This window comes from Mustela lutreola, chromosome 1 (assembly GCF_030435805.1).
Source record: "Mustela lutreola isolate mMusLut2 chromosome 1, mMusLut2.pri, whole genome shotgun sequence".
Classification (NCBI taxonomy): Eukaryota; Metazoa; Chordata; class Mammalia; order Carnivora; family Mustelidae; genus Mustela; species Mustela lutreola.
Window position 1 is genome coordinate 37350575 of NC_081290.1, and position 15514 is coordinate 37366088.

General features: G+C 43.3%; 1 protein-coding gene across 1 annotated transcript in view; it reads right to left on the reverse strand.

Annotated features, from left to right (window-relative positions):
* Window positions 1-2062, reverse strand: part of NWD2 (NACHT and WD repeat domain containing 2) — a 187966-nt gene extending 185904 nt beyond the window's left edge. Inside the window, exon 1 of the mRNA XM_059163814.1 lies at window positions 883-2062. Coding sequence (XP_059019797.1) covers window positions 883-1033 — 151 coding nt within the window. The 5' untranslated portion in view covers window positions 1034-2062. The remainder of the gene's footprint in view (window positions 1-882) is intronic.
* Window positions 2063-15514: the final 13452 nt, after the last annotated feature.

Below are 15514 nucleotides of genomic sequence, written 5' to 3' on the forward strand. Positions count from 1 at the left end.
AGAAAAGAAAACTAAATAAAAGAAAATTAAAGAAAAGAAAAGGAAAAGAAAAGGAAAGAAAGGAGAAAAGAAACGAATCGACTCATCCAGCGCCCAGCCGCTGTGATTTGTGAATGCAATAGATCAACAAGTTTGCGTTTTACGCCTCCCAGGTGCCCAGCCTTGAGCAGGAACACGACTGAGTAGGCCAGGCTCTGGACCTGGAGATCAAGCCCGGTGTCCAAATGTGGAGATGAGCTCAACCCAAATGCCAGCGCCCGACAGTGCGGGCGCCCATCCATCCCGGGCGGCACCGCGTGTTTCCGCTCAACCCCCTCTGGCCTTCGGTTTGCAAAGGAATCCTCTGCCCTCCAAAGCAAAAGGCACGACCGCACTCGCCACCGGCGAGTCTTCAGGGAACCCCAGGCTCCCTTCGCCTGGGCGGGCACAAGTAGCAAAGGATCGAACCCTCATTCAGGAGCCTGCAGCCGAGCGGGGAGCCAGGGGTAACTACTATCTGCGTTTGCGGGAACCCCGGAGAAACCCTCTAAAAGGAAGGGTGGCAGTAGTGGCAGGATGGGAGCTTCGAGAAGCATCTGCTACCGCCTCGGACATTCCTTACTCGACCCGAAGGAGTCCCCGGGCGGGAGGGCACGAGATTGGGTTCCGGGCCGGGGGCGCGAGACCGGGTGTCCTAGGGGACGTCAGCGGGCAGAGGAACTGAGCAAGGGGAGAATACAAGCGATTCAAATGAAATTCCCACGCGCTCAGGGCAGCCACGGCTTCAGCCCGGGGAAGGGAGAGCGGGGCACGCACGGCGCACCCGGCTGTGCTGCGGGCACACTCGGGCTCCCGGCGCGCGGACGGGCAGGACTGACGGACAAATCCGAGCGACGGACTTACCTTCGGGGTTGGCGCTGATGAAGACCCGGACGCTTCGGCCGGCGGGCACGAGGTGAGAAGGCAGGGCGGTGAGGTTCCCAGAGAAAGCCGCCCGCCGGAGCGCAGAGTCCCGGGGACAGGGCAGTCTGGTGCCCGCACCTGCCGGCCACATCGCCCTCTGGGAGGAAGAGCCGCCGCCGCCTCCTGGTTCTTGTTTCCTGCCCGCGGCTCCGCGGAACAGCTAGGTCGGTCCCCGCAGGCGGCGCGGCTCACAGCAGCCCCGAGCCCGAGGCGCCTCCGGCGAGCTCCGTGGCGAACACTACCGGCCGGTGGGGAGCGGCCATACGGACCCTCGGGCAGCTGACGCCGCCGCCTCCCGGCCCTCCGGGCGTCCGCCTTCGCCCGCCGCGGGGGCTCAGCACAGCAGCCCGTGGGAGGTCAGCGTGGCGGTAGCTACACGCGCGGCGCCCCTTTGCGCCGGGAAGGGCCCGCGCCGGCCGCCCAGCCCGCGGCCATCTCCTCGCCCGCGCCTGCCGCGGGGAGAGGGGTCGCCGAGGCGGCGGGGGCCGGGTGCAAGAGAGCCGACCAAACTTTATCTGTGAAAGGCGTCCCGACTTTATGGGAACCTACTCCGCAGCGCGCACGGCTCACCCGCGGCTTAAAGGGCGGCGGGGGCGGGGGCGCGGGGGCCTCTGGCTGCCCATGGGCTTCCGGGCTTCTCCGAGGACGATCCCGGGCGCTCAACTAGCCCGCGATCCCTCCGACGCCTCCAACTCTCCTAAAGGTCAGACAAGCCCTGAGCATTTTCGGGAATGCACGCCTACCGGCGTCGGCGCCTCTCTTCCTACGTGAGGGCAATCCCGGCCTCAAAGTTAGTCGCAGGCACTGAGCCCGGCCCCCGAGGGTCCGAGGCATCAAACTCGGGACCGTTCTGAGCGTCCTGGAGGGAGCGTCGCCGTCGCCCGGCCTGTGGCAGCGCAGGTGGCTGAGTGCTGCCGCCCCGCTAGATCACGCTCAGCCGAGCGGGGGTTTTTATAGCGAATCCGCGCTGCTCACGTGTTCCTCGCCGCGCGATCGCGGAACCTTTCCAAGAGCGGAGCTCCGCGGGAAGCCTGCCTGAGGTCTCTAGGCTCCAGAGGGGTCCTTCCTGCCCCCGCCCTGGAGCATTCCCGGGCCACTCCGCCAGTCCCGCAGCTCCAGCAGCCCCGGGCCTCCCGGTGCGCGCAGCACCGGCAGGCCTTTGGGGCTCCAGGGAGCGCCGCTCCGCGCAAGGTCCCGCAAAGCGCAGGTGGCCACGGGTTGCGGCGGGGTGCGACGGGGTGCGAGAGATCAGAGTTGGCCTTGCTTTTCCAAGTCCGTTTATACAGTGAGTCGGCTCCACCTGGCGCTGACCCGAAGGGGCCAGAGCGGACGCCAGGACTGTGTTACCTGGAGTTGGGGTGGGAGAGCTAGGGGTCTGGTCCACCGCCAGGGTGACGCGAGACGCGGAGGGACCCAGCCATAAAATTGCCATCTCTGTTCCACACTCGCTGCACCTGCTGAAATACTGCAAAGTCCAAGACAGGAAGGAAGACCTCCTAGGATAAAAGTGTGATGTACTGTGGACTGGGGGAAGGGAGGAAGGTGTGTTTGGATCCTTAATTGGGGTTTGGTCCCCAAACTTCTGGTTCTGAGCTTTGGGGCAGGAACTCCTGTCTTCCATAAAGGAAGAACAGCTTCTCCTAATCTTTGACATTGGAAAGGGAGTGGCTGGGCACAGGATGAAGGCAGCTCAGTTCCAAGTTTTCTCTTCCCACCTGGGGCTTCTGTTGGAGGCAGCTCCTGACCTCCACCTGGCCTGCATTTCTCCTAGGTCCTGCTGGTGGCAGTGAAGTCGCACGCACTGCTGTTTATTTTCTGACCCCACCCCATGCTCAGCACATGCTTTCTGGGATAACCTTTTGGAAGAATTGGGTCTCTGGGTTTTAAACGCTGCCTCTCTGCTACTGAGAACCAGGGGGCAGTCAACAGTTCTTACTCTGTAATAATTTGATGCAACCAATAAAGCAGCCTTGAACATACCCAGGCACTTGTTCAACTGATTCCATTTAGCAAATACTCTCCTTCCCCTCTCCTGCCTATTACTCCCAGGTGGGACCATTCTCCAGCCGGAAGGAGATCTCTGAAAGATTTCCTGATGTCCCAGGAAGTAGGGACTGAGTGTGTCCTGGAACAGTTATGAATATACAGTATCTGCCTTTATAAATACACAGTATTTATTACTGAATAGAAAGCCAGGACCACATTATGTCTAACCTCAATGTTTATAGGAAACTGATAAGAAGTTGCCAGATTGTAAGGGACTTGCTTCCTTCAGTGTTCTCTCCGCCCCCCCCCCCCCCCGCCCCCACTTGTTTGGTGGTTTCTTTCTTAAAAATCACATTCGGTGTTTGTGTCTCCTGACCTTTGCTTTACATCTCCAAGTGTTGCACTTTCTTAGGATGACTTTGGGATTTTTGGCAGCCTCTATAACCTAATTAACTGTTCTAGACAGGCCGAAGTTTAGCATCTGCCAGTGTCACTGCAGACCAAGGATGCAGAGGAGAGAGAATTTCACATTTTCTGTTGGGCGGTGTTTTAAAGGGCTCCCTGCACAGAGAGCTTTGCACAGGTAGAGCCAAATGCTGTCTTTGGTTGTCAGGGAGGTTTCTACCTAAAGGCACCTGATCAGTCCCTGCCTTCTCCACACATCCGTGGGGGCGTACGTGCACACGCACACACATGCACACACACACACGTGCACGCGCACACACACACACACAGACATCCTTCTCTTACCTTCTTCGAGGCATTCCGTCTCTTGCTAACATCTGATATTCTAAAACCAGAGATTCATTCATTAGCATGAAAGTGGCATAAGGGAAGTGTCAACCATGGCACTAACACTTTATTAGGAATTAACTAGATTTATTTCCCACCCTGAGGCACTATTGGCTCAACCAGTTTGGGGGGGGGAGAAAAGGAAAGAAACTGGAAGTAGAAAGGGAGGAGCTGGCTTGAATGTGGAACCTGGGCCCTGACTTAAAGCCTAGAGACTATTCTGTTTTTATATATTTGTTTAAAATACTTTACATTTTCTCCTTTTTATCAAATATTGAATATGTTATTACTACTCCCATTTTACACAGAAGAAAACCAAGACTCAAAAAAGAGAAGGTGTTTGTTCAAGGTTATATAACTAATTAATGCTGGATTGGGGATCCAGGTACTGTGGCTGTTATCTCCACACTCTTGGCAACAAACCTCTTCTGTTTTCTTAATTTTGCCTGGGTCTGGCCCTGGCTGCCGTCTTTAGTGACCCAGAAAATAGATCTTCAGGTCCCTGTTCACAGGTGTGGAAGGCTGCTTTCTATATCGGGGAGAAGGTCTGTGTCTACAACATCACACAGGACTAGAGTCTTCCAACTTACAGGATGTTGACAGGATGACAAAGCCTTCCAAATTCCTGTTTTCTCTGGGTTCTGTTGTTTCCTAATAAGGCCACAGGTAAACCCATGTCATCCTCACAGTTGTCTGGACAGTTTCAAGTATCTGGAAATTGGAAGATAAAAGTACATGGCTTGGTACTGAGCTTGTGATCAAGTGCAGATATTTCCCTCTCCCATCCTCCTACTCATTCCAGTGAGCAGGATGGAGAACTACAGAAGGGCATCTGATCTTTATGAAATGATGGTCCCGATGCTGATAAAAAAACAGGGCTATTCAGAGGTGCAATCATGGTTAGGTTCTTCATACTCACAGAGCCAGGACAAACGGTGTGGTTCTTGGAATCCAGCTCCCCTGGAGAAAAGTAGTTTTATGAAACAGGAGGAAGGAAACTTAGTCTAATATATTGATATACTGAATGCCCATAAGCTAGGCACTGTGTTAGCTTCTTTCAATGCCACAATAACTGGGGCCAGGGCCCAACACCTCTGATATCTCCACTTGATGTCTGATATCTCCACTGCTGTCACTTGCATATCTTTTATGATGTGCGTATATCACCTTTTGTGATGTACGTGCAGATTGTCCTGTCCAAAGTGCACGTTATGCAAATATACCTCACCTACTCCCCTCCCCTGCGATGGTGGTGGTTTTTCACTCATGCAAATGGCTGTGTCACTTAGCTATTTCATCCTGCTTAGATGACAGTGTGGTGATCATAGAGCACACAACCAGTACCCTTGTGACCCAGCAGAAGGAAGAGCCATCACTCACCCTGTATTTACCTATATGTGTACTCGGTTTTCTATATATCAAATATTCCAGATTCTTCTGGATCAGTGTTCTATATTTGTCCATGTGGATAGAAGTGGAAACAGAGTCCCAGGGTTATAAAAATGACCAACTTATCACACCACACTATTCTAACTATCTCAGGAAATCTAGCCAAGGAAGCCAATGATGTGTTTTCATGTTTCCCAGATTGAAAAAGAATATCAAATTTAATGTTACATCAGGGTTCAAGGTGGCTCTTGGATTTGGATGATCAATGTTTGAATCTGTTTTGCTAATGTGAGGAATGGAAGATACAGGTCCATTCAAACGAGGACTCTGCTTTCCAAGGTTCCAGCTCAGGATAGAAGCTGAACCATGAGGAACCCACTTACTTGTTTACAAAATGGAAATTTTGGGTGTATGTGAGAATTTGTCAGCATAACAATTTGCCAACAGAGACTGTTGACTCGGAGGTGTCTGTGGCATGAGAATTCACAGCAGCTTGCTTTTAAATAAAGTTACACCTTTCTGCAATTGCTATCTGATGTTTTCATGACTCAGAAATTCTAACTTTATATCCACCCCCTTCCAAATCTGTTTAAGGTATTTTTTGATCAGTCTGCTTCTTACAACTTTCTAAACACTCATATTGTTTTGCAAGCACTATTCATACCACACAAAGTAGAAGAAAGTAAGGTAACTTGCTTAATAAAATATTGTCGATTAATTCATACTTCTAAGTCAGATGTTTTATTTTCATTTTATGATTGTCAAATATTTTCCTCCTCATCACATTGATCTTAAACATAGTACCTTTACAGATCTTCTCTCTTATTCCTTCATCTGATACTTGTTTGGAGAATTTTAGAAAGCTCTTTCATACATTTTAACTCATTTTGATTCTAACCCTGAGAGGCAGGTTCTGCATTAACTACAGTTCCCCTGCCCACACTTTTTTTTTTTTTTTTAATATGAAAAAGCAGAGCAAGAGATTTTAGTGGATTTTAGTGGCATGTCCAAGTTCATTCAGTTGGTGGATGGCAGAACCAGTATTAAAACTAAATCTCTGAACACCAGACCATGGATTTAATTATCTCATGTATCTCATGTATCTCATGGCTACCAAAGTATAACAAGATCCCAACCCAGGATCAATTTGGCCAAACTGATGGACATCACTTGTACCTCTCTACAAAATTTACACTGGTTGTTAGGCAAGCCAGATATTATAGGGGATAAACACTCTTTGGATTACAATGTTAGTTACATTGCCTATTTACATTGGTTTCTATATTTTTTGTTGAGCAAAAGCTAAGTTCCATATCCTTTAATTTCATTAACATCCCAGTTTTGTAGATGGGTTACAAGAGACTCAGAGTTTAAATAATTTGTCCAAATTCAGATACCTAGTAAATGGCAAAGCTAGAATGTGAACCAGATCTCTCTTCCTGTTACATTAGATGGGGTCTTTCTAGCATGCAACACTAAAGCCACATGAATAAGCCAAGAAGAATATGCTCTTCATAGCATTTCATACTGACGTGACCCAAATATCTTAAATTATTGTCTAGGTCAATCCCCTCATTATTTAAATGCTCATACTTGAATAGTATTAAGCTTGAATGTGTGCTGATTTTTCTTTTATTCACAAAAAACTTTAATGAGTAAGGTATCCTCCCCCCACGCATATTTTCCTTGTAAAAATTGAAAATAATAATTCTAACATAGTCTCTTTAAATATGATTTTACAGATTCTATTTTCTAAAAAAAATACTATGGTTTGCCTTTGCCCCTTTCCTCTCTATTGTTGCAGTTCTCCTGTATATTTGTTATTTAATAAAATTTACTTCACAAAATAATGGCCCCATCACAGTCCTTTAGCCTGAGTTAGTTACAGAGTTGCCCCAGGCACCTTCTTAGGTCACTGATCAATACATAATATAAATGATCCTATTGTCTAAATTTAGAAAACAATAGACAGAAGTGGACAGGTTATTTATGTTTATTTCAGGGTAAAGAATAGGCAGCTATTTATGATTGCTTTGAGGTTTTGAGAAACATTTACAAATCAAGTGATGCAAACACAGGTTTTAAATTCTGAACTCCTGTCACTTCTTGGAAAGTATGGGAAGATCATTCAGCAATGATTTGGAGCATTTGGAGCAAATTTAAAATTTAGGGGACTTATTTTTTTCTTCCTCTCAAATATAGTGTAGAAATATGTCTCTTATATTTACCTTTTTGTTTATATTTATAAGATATATTTTTATTATAAAAATATAACTGTATATAACATTTCTAAAAGACACTAAATACAGATCTAATTCTACATTAGACAAAATTTCTTAAGATTTTATTTATTTACTTAGAGAGAGCTCACCCAAGTGCACACACACATGTGCATGGGGGAGGGGCAGAGGGAGAGGGAGAGAATCTCAAGCAGACACCCTGCTGAGTGCCAGAGCCCAAGGTGGGTCTCAATCTCACCACCCTGAGATCATGAACTGAGCTGAAACCAAGAGTTGGATGCTTAATTGACTGAACAGCACAGACATCCCTATATTAGACAAAATTTCTTGGTGGTAAATAATTGAAACCAATAAGTAATTTCTTTAAAGAATATAGAATTTTTTTTAAAAGATTTTATCTATTTATTTGACAGAGATCACAAGTAGGTGGAGAGGCAGGCAGAGAGAGGGGGAAGCAGGCTCCCTGCTGAGCAGAGAGCCCAGTGTGGGGCTTGATCCCAGGACCTAAGCTAAAGGCAGAGGCTTTAACCCACTGAGCCACCCAGCCACCCCTAGAATTTTATTTTTATTTATTTATAATATAGGATCTTACACAGAATGCAAGGGTAGAAATGGAATTGAATCTCAGGGAAAACTGGAACTTAGAATTGGAAATGCCCTTAGGAAAAGGACATTATTATTTTTCCACACTTCATCTCTGGTTCTCTCTCAACATCATGAATATCCCCTTCCTACCCTCCCCTCCCCTGCACACATATCTTTGGTATCTAATACTCATGTTGGGATATGATCAACCCACATCTCAGGCTTTAGGTCATGGGAGGACTGTCCAACTCTTTTTTGAAAAATCTTTTTAGGTGTTAGTGGACAGCAAAGTAATTGTGTTCATTTTGAGTTTGTATTTGACTATAGATCTCCCCCCGGTTTTAAGAAGTTACCATACCTCAGCACAAATACTAATGCCAAATTGTGGAAGATTGTCTAAGAAGTATCAGAAAATTATCTCAATTCCTTTTGGTTCCACTATCAAAAAATAATTCTGATGTACTTTGTGTGAGTGAGGACAGCGTAGGTATTTCCCTAAACTGACTGTTCCTTAGAAACAGTCTTTCTATAATTCTCTTTTCATTAAAAAGTGATTTTTAAAAACATTTTACTAAAGTATGATTGACATGTAAAATGCTCTATATATTTGATGTGTACAACTCAGTGTATTTGGGGGTATGTATAAAAGTATATACCATTAAACTATCACCACCGTCAAAAGCATAGATCTATCCGTCACCTCCCAAGTTTTCAGCCTGCCCCCTCTATGATGATGATGATGATGATGATGATGATGATTTTGTGGTAAAAACAACTTAAGATCTACACTCACAGCAAATGTTAAGCATATAATACAGTATTGCTAGTTGTGGGCACTATGTCATATAGTAGATCTCCAAAACTTACTTATCTTGCATAATTGAAATTTTGTACCCTCCCTTTCCCCCTTCTCCTAGCCCCTGGTAAACACACCATTGTACTCTCTCTTTGTATCTACTCTATGTGTGAATGTATGTATGTACTCTCTCCTATGTTCTTTCTCTGAGTTTCACTATTTTAGATTCCATATAGAAGTGAGATGATGCTTCATTTGTCTTTCTGTGTCTGGCTTATTTAATGCAATACAATGTCTTCCAGGTCCATCCTTGTTGTTGCAAATGGTAGGATTTCTTTCTTTCTTTCTTCTTTCTTTCTTTCTTTCTTTCTTTCTTTCTTTCTTTCTTTCTTTTCTTTTCTTTTCTTTTCTTTCTGAATATAATATTGTGGAGGCCAAGAAAAACAAGGCTGTACCCACCTCGAGTCTAGCCCTGAGGTAACTACAGCCATCTTGGCAAAGAGGAGGCTGGCACCTTGCACCCCCTCTCCACCCACTCCCCTCCCCTCAGTTGTATGTGTGACATTTCTCAGCCACCCCTGGCTGCCCTGGGGGAAAAGCAAATAGTTAACTTGCAGAGAGCACAATTCTGCAAGACTGGAGTCTCCCTTGGTTTACCAATGTCCTAGAGATTTACAACAAAGAAACTATCTTAACAATAGCACAATTTCCAGAGGCAAATAACTCAGTTCCTCAAGCCCTAAATAAAGTTAAATTTCTCCTAACCTAAATCTCACTAACAAGGACACTTGATAGGAGAAATGTGAAGCTTTATCTCTAAACCTCCAAGATATTGTCAGCGATCATTCCCAAGCATATGACCCATGGATATACATCTAAAGGGTCTCACCAGAAGATTTTTATTATTGGTAATGAATAACCTATTCCCCAGACAATAGCTAGCCCCTCAAGGTCCTGGAGACCTCCGCTTCCAAAATTCCTTAGAGACTTACATCATCCTTAACCCCCTTTGTCCTCACCCACCGCTGAGTCCACCCCTACTCTGCCTTTAAAAACTCTGACTGTAATCTGGCTCAGGATCCAAGTCCCTACTCCGCTGCATCCGGTATACTTGGGCCCCAGCTTAAGCTTGTCAAATAAAACCTCGTGTGATTGCATTGGTGCTTGGCTCTTTGGTGGTCTCTTGGACGCGAAAACTCGGGCATAACAATATTCCGGTATGTGTAAATATAGCATTTTCTTCATTCACCCATTAATGAACATTTAGGTTGTTTCCATATCTTGCTTATTGTGAATAGTGCTATAATAAACATGGGATCCTGATTTTAATTCCTTGGATATATACCCAAAAAGAGGATTGCTGGATCATTTAATCACACTATTATTAACTTTTTGAGAAACTTCCGTATTGTTTTCCATAAAAGCTGTACCAATATCCATTCCCACCAACAGTGTACAAGTATTTTTTCCCCCTACATCCTTGCCAACACTTGTTATCTTTTGTTTTTAAATAACAACTTTTCTAATAGGTGTCAGGGGATATCTCCTTATAGTTTTGATTTGTGTTTCCCTGATGATTAGTGGTATTGGGCCTCTTTTCATATACCTGTTGGCCATTTGTATGTCTTCTTTGGAGAAATATCTATTCAGTTCCTTTGCCCATATTTTAATTGGACTATTTATTTATTTATCTGCTTTTAAGTTGTATGAGTTCTTTTTATATTTTGATTATTAAGCCCTTATTAGATATACACCTTACAAATGTTTGCTCCTAGTCTATAAGTTTATTGGTGGTTTCCTTTGTTTTACAGAAGCTCTTTAGTTTGTAACCTCACTCATTTATTTTTGCTTTTGTTGTCTATGTTTTTGGAATCATATCCAAAAAAAACTCATTGCCAAGACTAACAGAAAAAAGAATCCTAAATTGATATAGAACCACAAAAGACCCCAAGTGGCCAACGTGTTCTTGAGCAAGAAGAACAAAGTTGGAAGTATCATACTTCCTGATTTCAAATAATGTTGCAAAGCTATGGTAATGTAAACAGTATGGTACTGGCATAAAAACCAATCAATAGAACAGAATAGAGAACCCAGAAAGAAATACATGCATATACGGTCAACTAATTTTCAACAAGGGTGCCAAGGAGACAAAAGGGGGAAAGATGCTCTTCAATAAATATTAAACAACAACAACAACAACTAGATATCCATGTGCAAAAATGAAATTTGTTCTTTATCTTATGCCATACACTGAAACCAATCAAAACGGATTAATGATTTAAATATAAGACTTAATACCATAAAACTTGTAGAGGAAAATGTAGAGGGAAAAGTGACTTTTAAACACTACTTGCTAGGTTCTCAGGTACTCAGACAAGTAAAACTAAATAGGAAGTGGAAGTCAAAATAGAGTTTTGATGTTTTCTCATCATAATTGGGTTAATAAGAATGTAACAGTTATATTTACTGACCATAATCCAATATATAGCTAAACAATGGTTTGAAATCAAGGGTTTGCTTTATATATGATTTAGATAGAAAAATAAGAAATCACCCATATGTTGGACACAGGGTTCTTGGATGAGAAAAACCCAAGCAACTGGTACTGATCGGCTTATGCATGCAAGCAATTTACTGGAAAGTTATTGCATAGTAACCGTATTGTGGGAGGACTAGACAACCAGGTTTGGAATATGGAAGCAGATCCATACCTATGGTGCCCCGGGAACAAACACCTTGAAGAACATTTCCACCCCTGCTACCACAGTACCATTTGCCAGATACAACAATGGCTCCATTGCCATTGGGTAGTAGACATTGCCATCACTATTGCCCTGGACAATTCTTTACACCAACTTCTGGGGCCAGGAACACAGGAAGAGATACTTTCTATCCTGCATCTAGACTTAGGCTGTAGAATTCTCTAAACACTAGAAAGAGGTTTAGGGGTTACAGTATCAAACATTCACCCGCCTCAAAACAGCAAATGGATAGCACACTTCCTCCGCTCTTCCATAGCCTGGAGAATTTGGTTGCTATGGATAAGATGCTATGGATAATGCTTTTTGCATTCCTAATAAGAAAATTAGAATTATCATGCTCCACCTCTCATAGGCTCACCTCTGGCAAACCTCACCCCTCCTGGGCCATAACGGAAAATCAGAAAGGGAGCTAAAGAAAATTCTCCAAGCATCCAGACAATATGTTACAATGTTAACACACTGACACTCACTTGACTCATGGGAGATCCCCAGAGGCTCTCTGTCAGGGTCTCTTCACATTTACTATATACAACATTCAAACGAGTCGTATTTTCCTGGTTGGCAAAACCACAGCAGATTAGAGACAGTGTCTTACAAGAGAAAGGGCTGCTGTCTGGAAATAAGAAATGACTGCTCCCAGCAAAGAAATCAGAAAACCTATGATAGCAGAGATGAGAGGTTTCATACACACATGAACACACACACACACACACACACACACACACACACACACCACTCAGGGATCTAGGGACCACTTCATTTCAGAAGAGTAGAACTCTAGGGACGCCTGGGTGGCTCAGTTGGTTAAGCAGCTGCCTTCGGCTCAGGTCATGATCCCAGCGTCCTGGGATCGAGTCCCACATCGGGCTCCTTGCTCCGCAGAGAGCCTGCTTCTCCCTCTGACTCTGCCTTCCACTCTGTCTGCCTGTGCTCGCTCTCACTCTCTCTCTCTTACAAATAAATAAATAAAATCTTTAAAAAAAAAAAAAAGAAGAGTAGAACTCTATATAATCTCAAAATGGGTTAGAAATGAATAAATCTTAAAGTTGAGGCAGAATTACTTCAGGATATTGCAAGTACTTGGGGGCAATTTCCAGGAGCAGGCAACCCAGAGAGTTTAGATAGACAATTAGCACTTGTGATGTCCAGTATTAAACATCCAGGAGGTGGAGAGAAGCAGCAAAGGAAGTAGGTAGAGATTCAGTTAGAATCCTTCCTCCAAGAAGAGCATTGCAGACATCTTTTACTTAAGTGCCTGATGTATGGTATTATTATTATTATTCCAACTAACAACAACAATAATATGATTTTATGGGAATTATAGATAGTGCTTAATTCTAAACCAGCATCCCTAGGAAAAATTATTATGATTCCCATTTTCCAGACTGAAACTGAGGCAAGGTAACATCAAGTTCTTGCCTAAATCACACAGGTGGGATATGAAGAGACCTGAATTTTAATGCAGGCAGTCTGGCTTCAGAATCTGAATTTCAAACACTGATACATTTTATTCCTAGATGCTAGGTAGCATACCAAGAAACTCATACAGGCAAAAGAGAACTAGTTCAAGACAAGGAAACTAAGGTTGTAAAATTCCTCTTACAGGAAAGGGAAGAGAAGGGAAGGAAAACAATGTTAAATGAATGTTTACTCTATATTGCATTCATTACCTTCATTATCTCATATGGCCTTCCATATGCCCTATGATTATTATTCATCTTACAAATGAGAAATCTGTTGCTTAGAAAGGTTAAGTAATGCATCCATCTTCACAGAACTTCTAAGTGATGAAGCTGGGATTTAGTTCCCATGCTGGGCTCTGTGCTCTTCCTGAAAAGGGTGACATTGACTCTAAAGAGTGCAATGCCAGTTGCAAGAAGGAGCTATTAAACTTGTGCATTCATAAATTCACGCATTTTGCTTCTTTGTTTATATATGCATCATTTGTGAATTCCTTCTTTGCCCTGGGGACACCCCTGTTCTCAGGAAATCCAATCTAACATGGGACTCCAAAAAGATGGTGCCTGTGTGGGTAAGACCCTAATAGATGGACCATCAATCAGTTTAGAGGGCTCTTAAATACAAACAAACCTTTTAAGACAAGTACACACTTGAAAAGACACTGGTTGGCACTCTAGGAAAAAGGATTGCAGGGAAAAGGAGTGTCATAACAATATAAGAACGGGAATCTAAAAAGGGTTTGATGAACTCTACTGAAAAAAGGTAGTCGGCTATAAGATATGGAGACAAGTTGATAAATCTGGGTTCCAGCACTGGCTCCAACACTTATGAGTTGTGGCTGTAAGCTAGTAAATCTCTCAGTCTCCACGTCTTCTGTATACTGGACATAAGATCCCTACTTTGCGGTGGTGAATGGTAAGCAGGTTAAAGGACGTAGCACATTGCCTAGGACTCAGGGAAGAAAATTATTGTTAGAAGAAAAGCAATTTGACTCACAATTCTTTATTCAAAAGATCATGACACCAAAACTGCCAGATTTCTAAAATGTGGCACTTTGTTATTTCTTAGTATATATCCACAGGGTATAGTAAACAACAAAATCAAAGAAACCGATCAATTAACAGAACTTCATTTGAGGAATTTTGGCCCTTTCCATCTTGTTTTTGTGTGGATGGGGACAAGGGTTGCAGGGCCATAGATAGGAGCTGAGGACATTGGGTTTTACTCCATAAGTCGTCTCGCTGAGATGAGAAAATCTAGGTGAGGAATGAACTGGAGCCATTTGAAAAACATAAGTGAGGCACATTGATTCCTGGGCCTCTGGCAAAGCAGAAAAGATCACAGAATGTCAAAGGCAATCTTGCAAATTGAAAATGGAAAAAAAAACCCATATTGTTCCTGATATTGGGGTCCAAGATAAAAAATAGAGACAGGAATGAGACTCACCATCAGATTCATACTCAGTACCTAGTAAATATTGTCAAGTTTGGAGCTGAGAGGTTCTAGAAGCCTGAGGAGATGGAGTCTAGGTACTATTGAAGCTCTGTGGGCACAGGAGAGATCTGGGACAGGAAGCACTAATGAGTTATGGTTATGGCACTTGCTAGTTCCTCTCAAGGCTTTTGCTAAGAGTCCCCTAACTGATCTTCCTATCTTCATTCTCAATTCTCCTGTATGGCTTTTCCCAAAGATTCTGTTCCTAACTTCTATTTCTTGTCTTCTCTCTGCTTGTCTTGTACAGATTGACTCTAAGTCAAGGGAGAAAACTCAATATTGTATTTTTTTCATACTGAATGGCTTCACATCCATCCTTCTAAGACTTAGCCTCCCTAGGTTATTCTTTCAAAAGTCTTTCCTGATTTTGCTAACTATATGGAATCTATCTCAGGGCTCCTGGATGGCTCAGTCAGTTAAGTGTCTGACTCTTGGTTTTGGCTCAGGTCATGATCTCATGGATCATGAGATAAAACCACATGGCAGGCTCTTTGCTCAGAGGGGAGTCTGCTTGGGATTCTCTGTCTCTGGCCCTCTGTCCACTCCTCTGCTCTTTTTCCCTCTCAAATAAATAAATAAATAAATAAATAAAATCTTTAAAAAAATAAATGAAACCTGTCTCTATTTTTTTTTCTTCTAATATGTGCATTGAATGCAAGATTATATTGCTATAACACCCAATGTCAGAATTGCAGGGATTCTTTTCTTCAGTATCATATTAGAGATTCTAGACAGGGCAATTAAGCAAGAAAAAGAAGCAAAAGTCATGAAATTGGAAAAGAAGAGACAAAACTATCTTTATTTGAAGACAAAATGATCTTCTATGTAGTCAATCCCAAGGAATCCACTGCAAAAATATTAGAACTAATAAACAAATGAATCAGGTTTGCAGAATACGAGCTCAATATACAAAAATCATTTGCATTTCTATACACTAGCAATGAACACTATAAAAAAGAAATTAAAGAAATAATTTCATTCACAATGGTATCCAAAGATTAAAACTTATTAAAAATAAACTTAGCAGGGGCCCTGGGTGACTCAGTTAGTTGAGTATCCAACTCTTG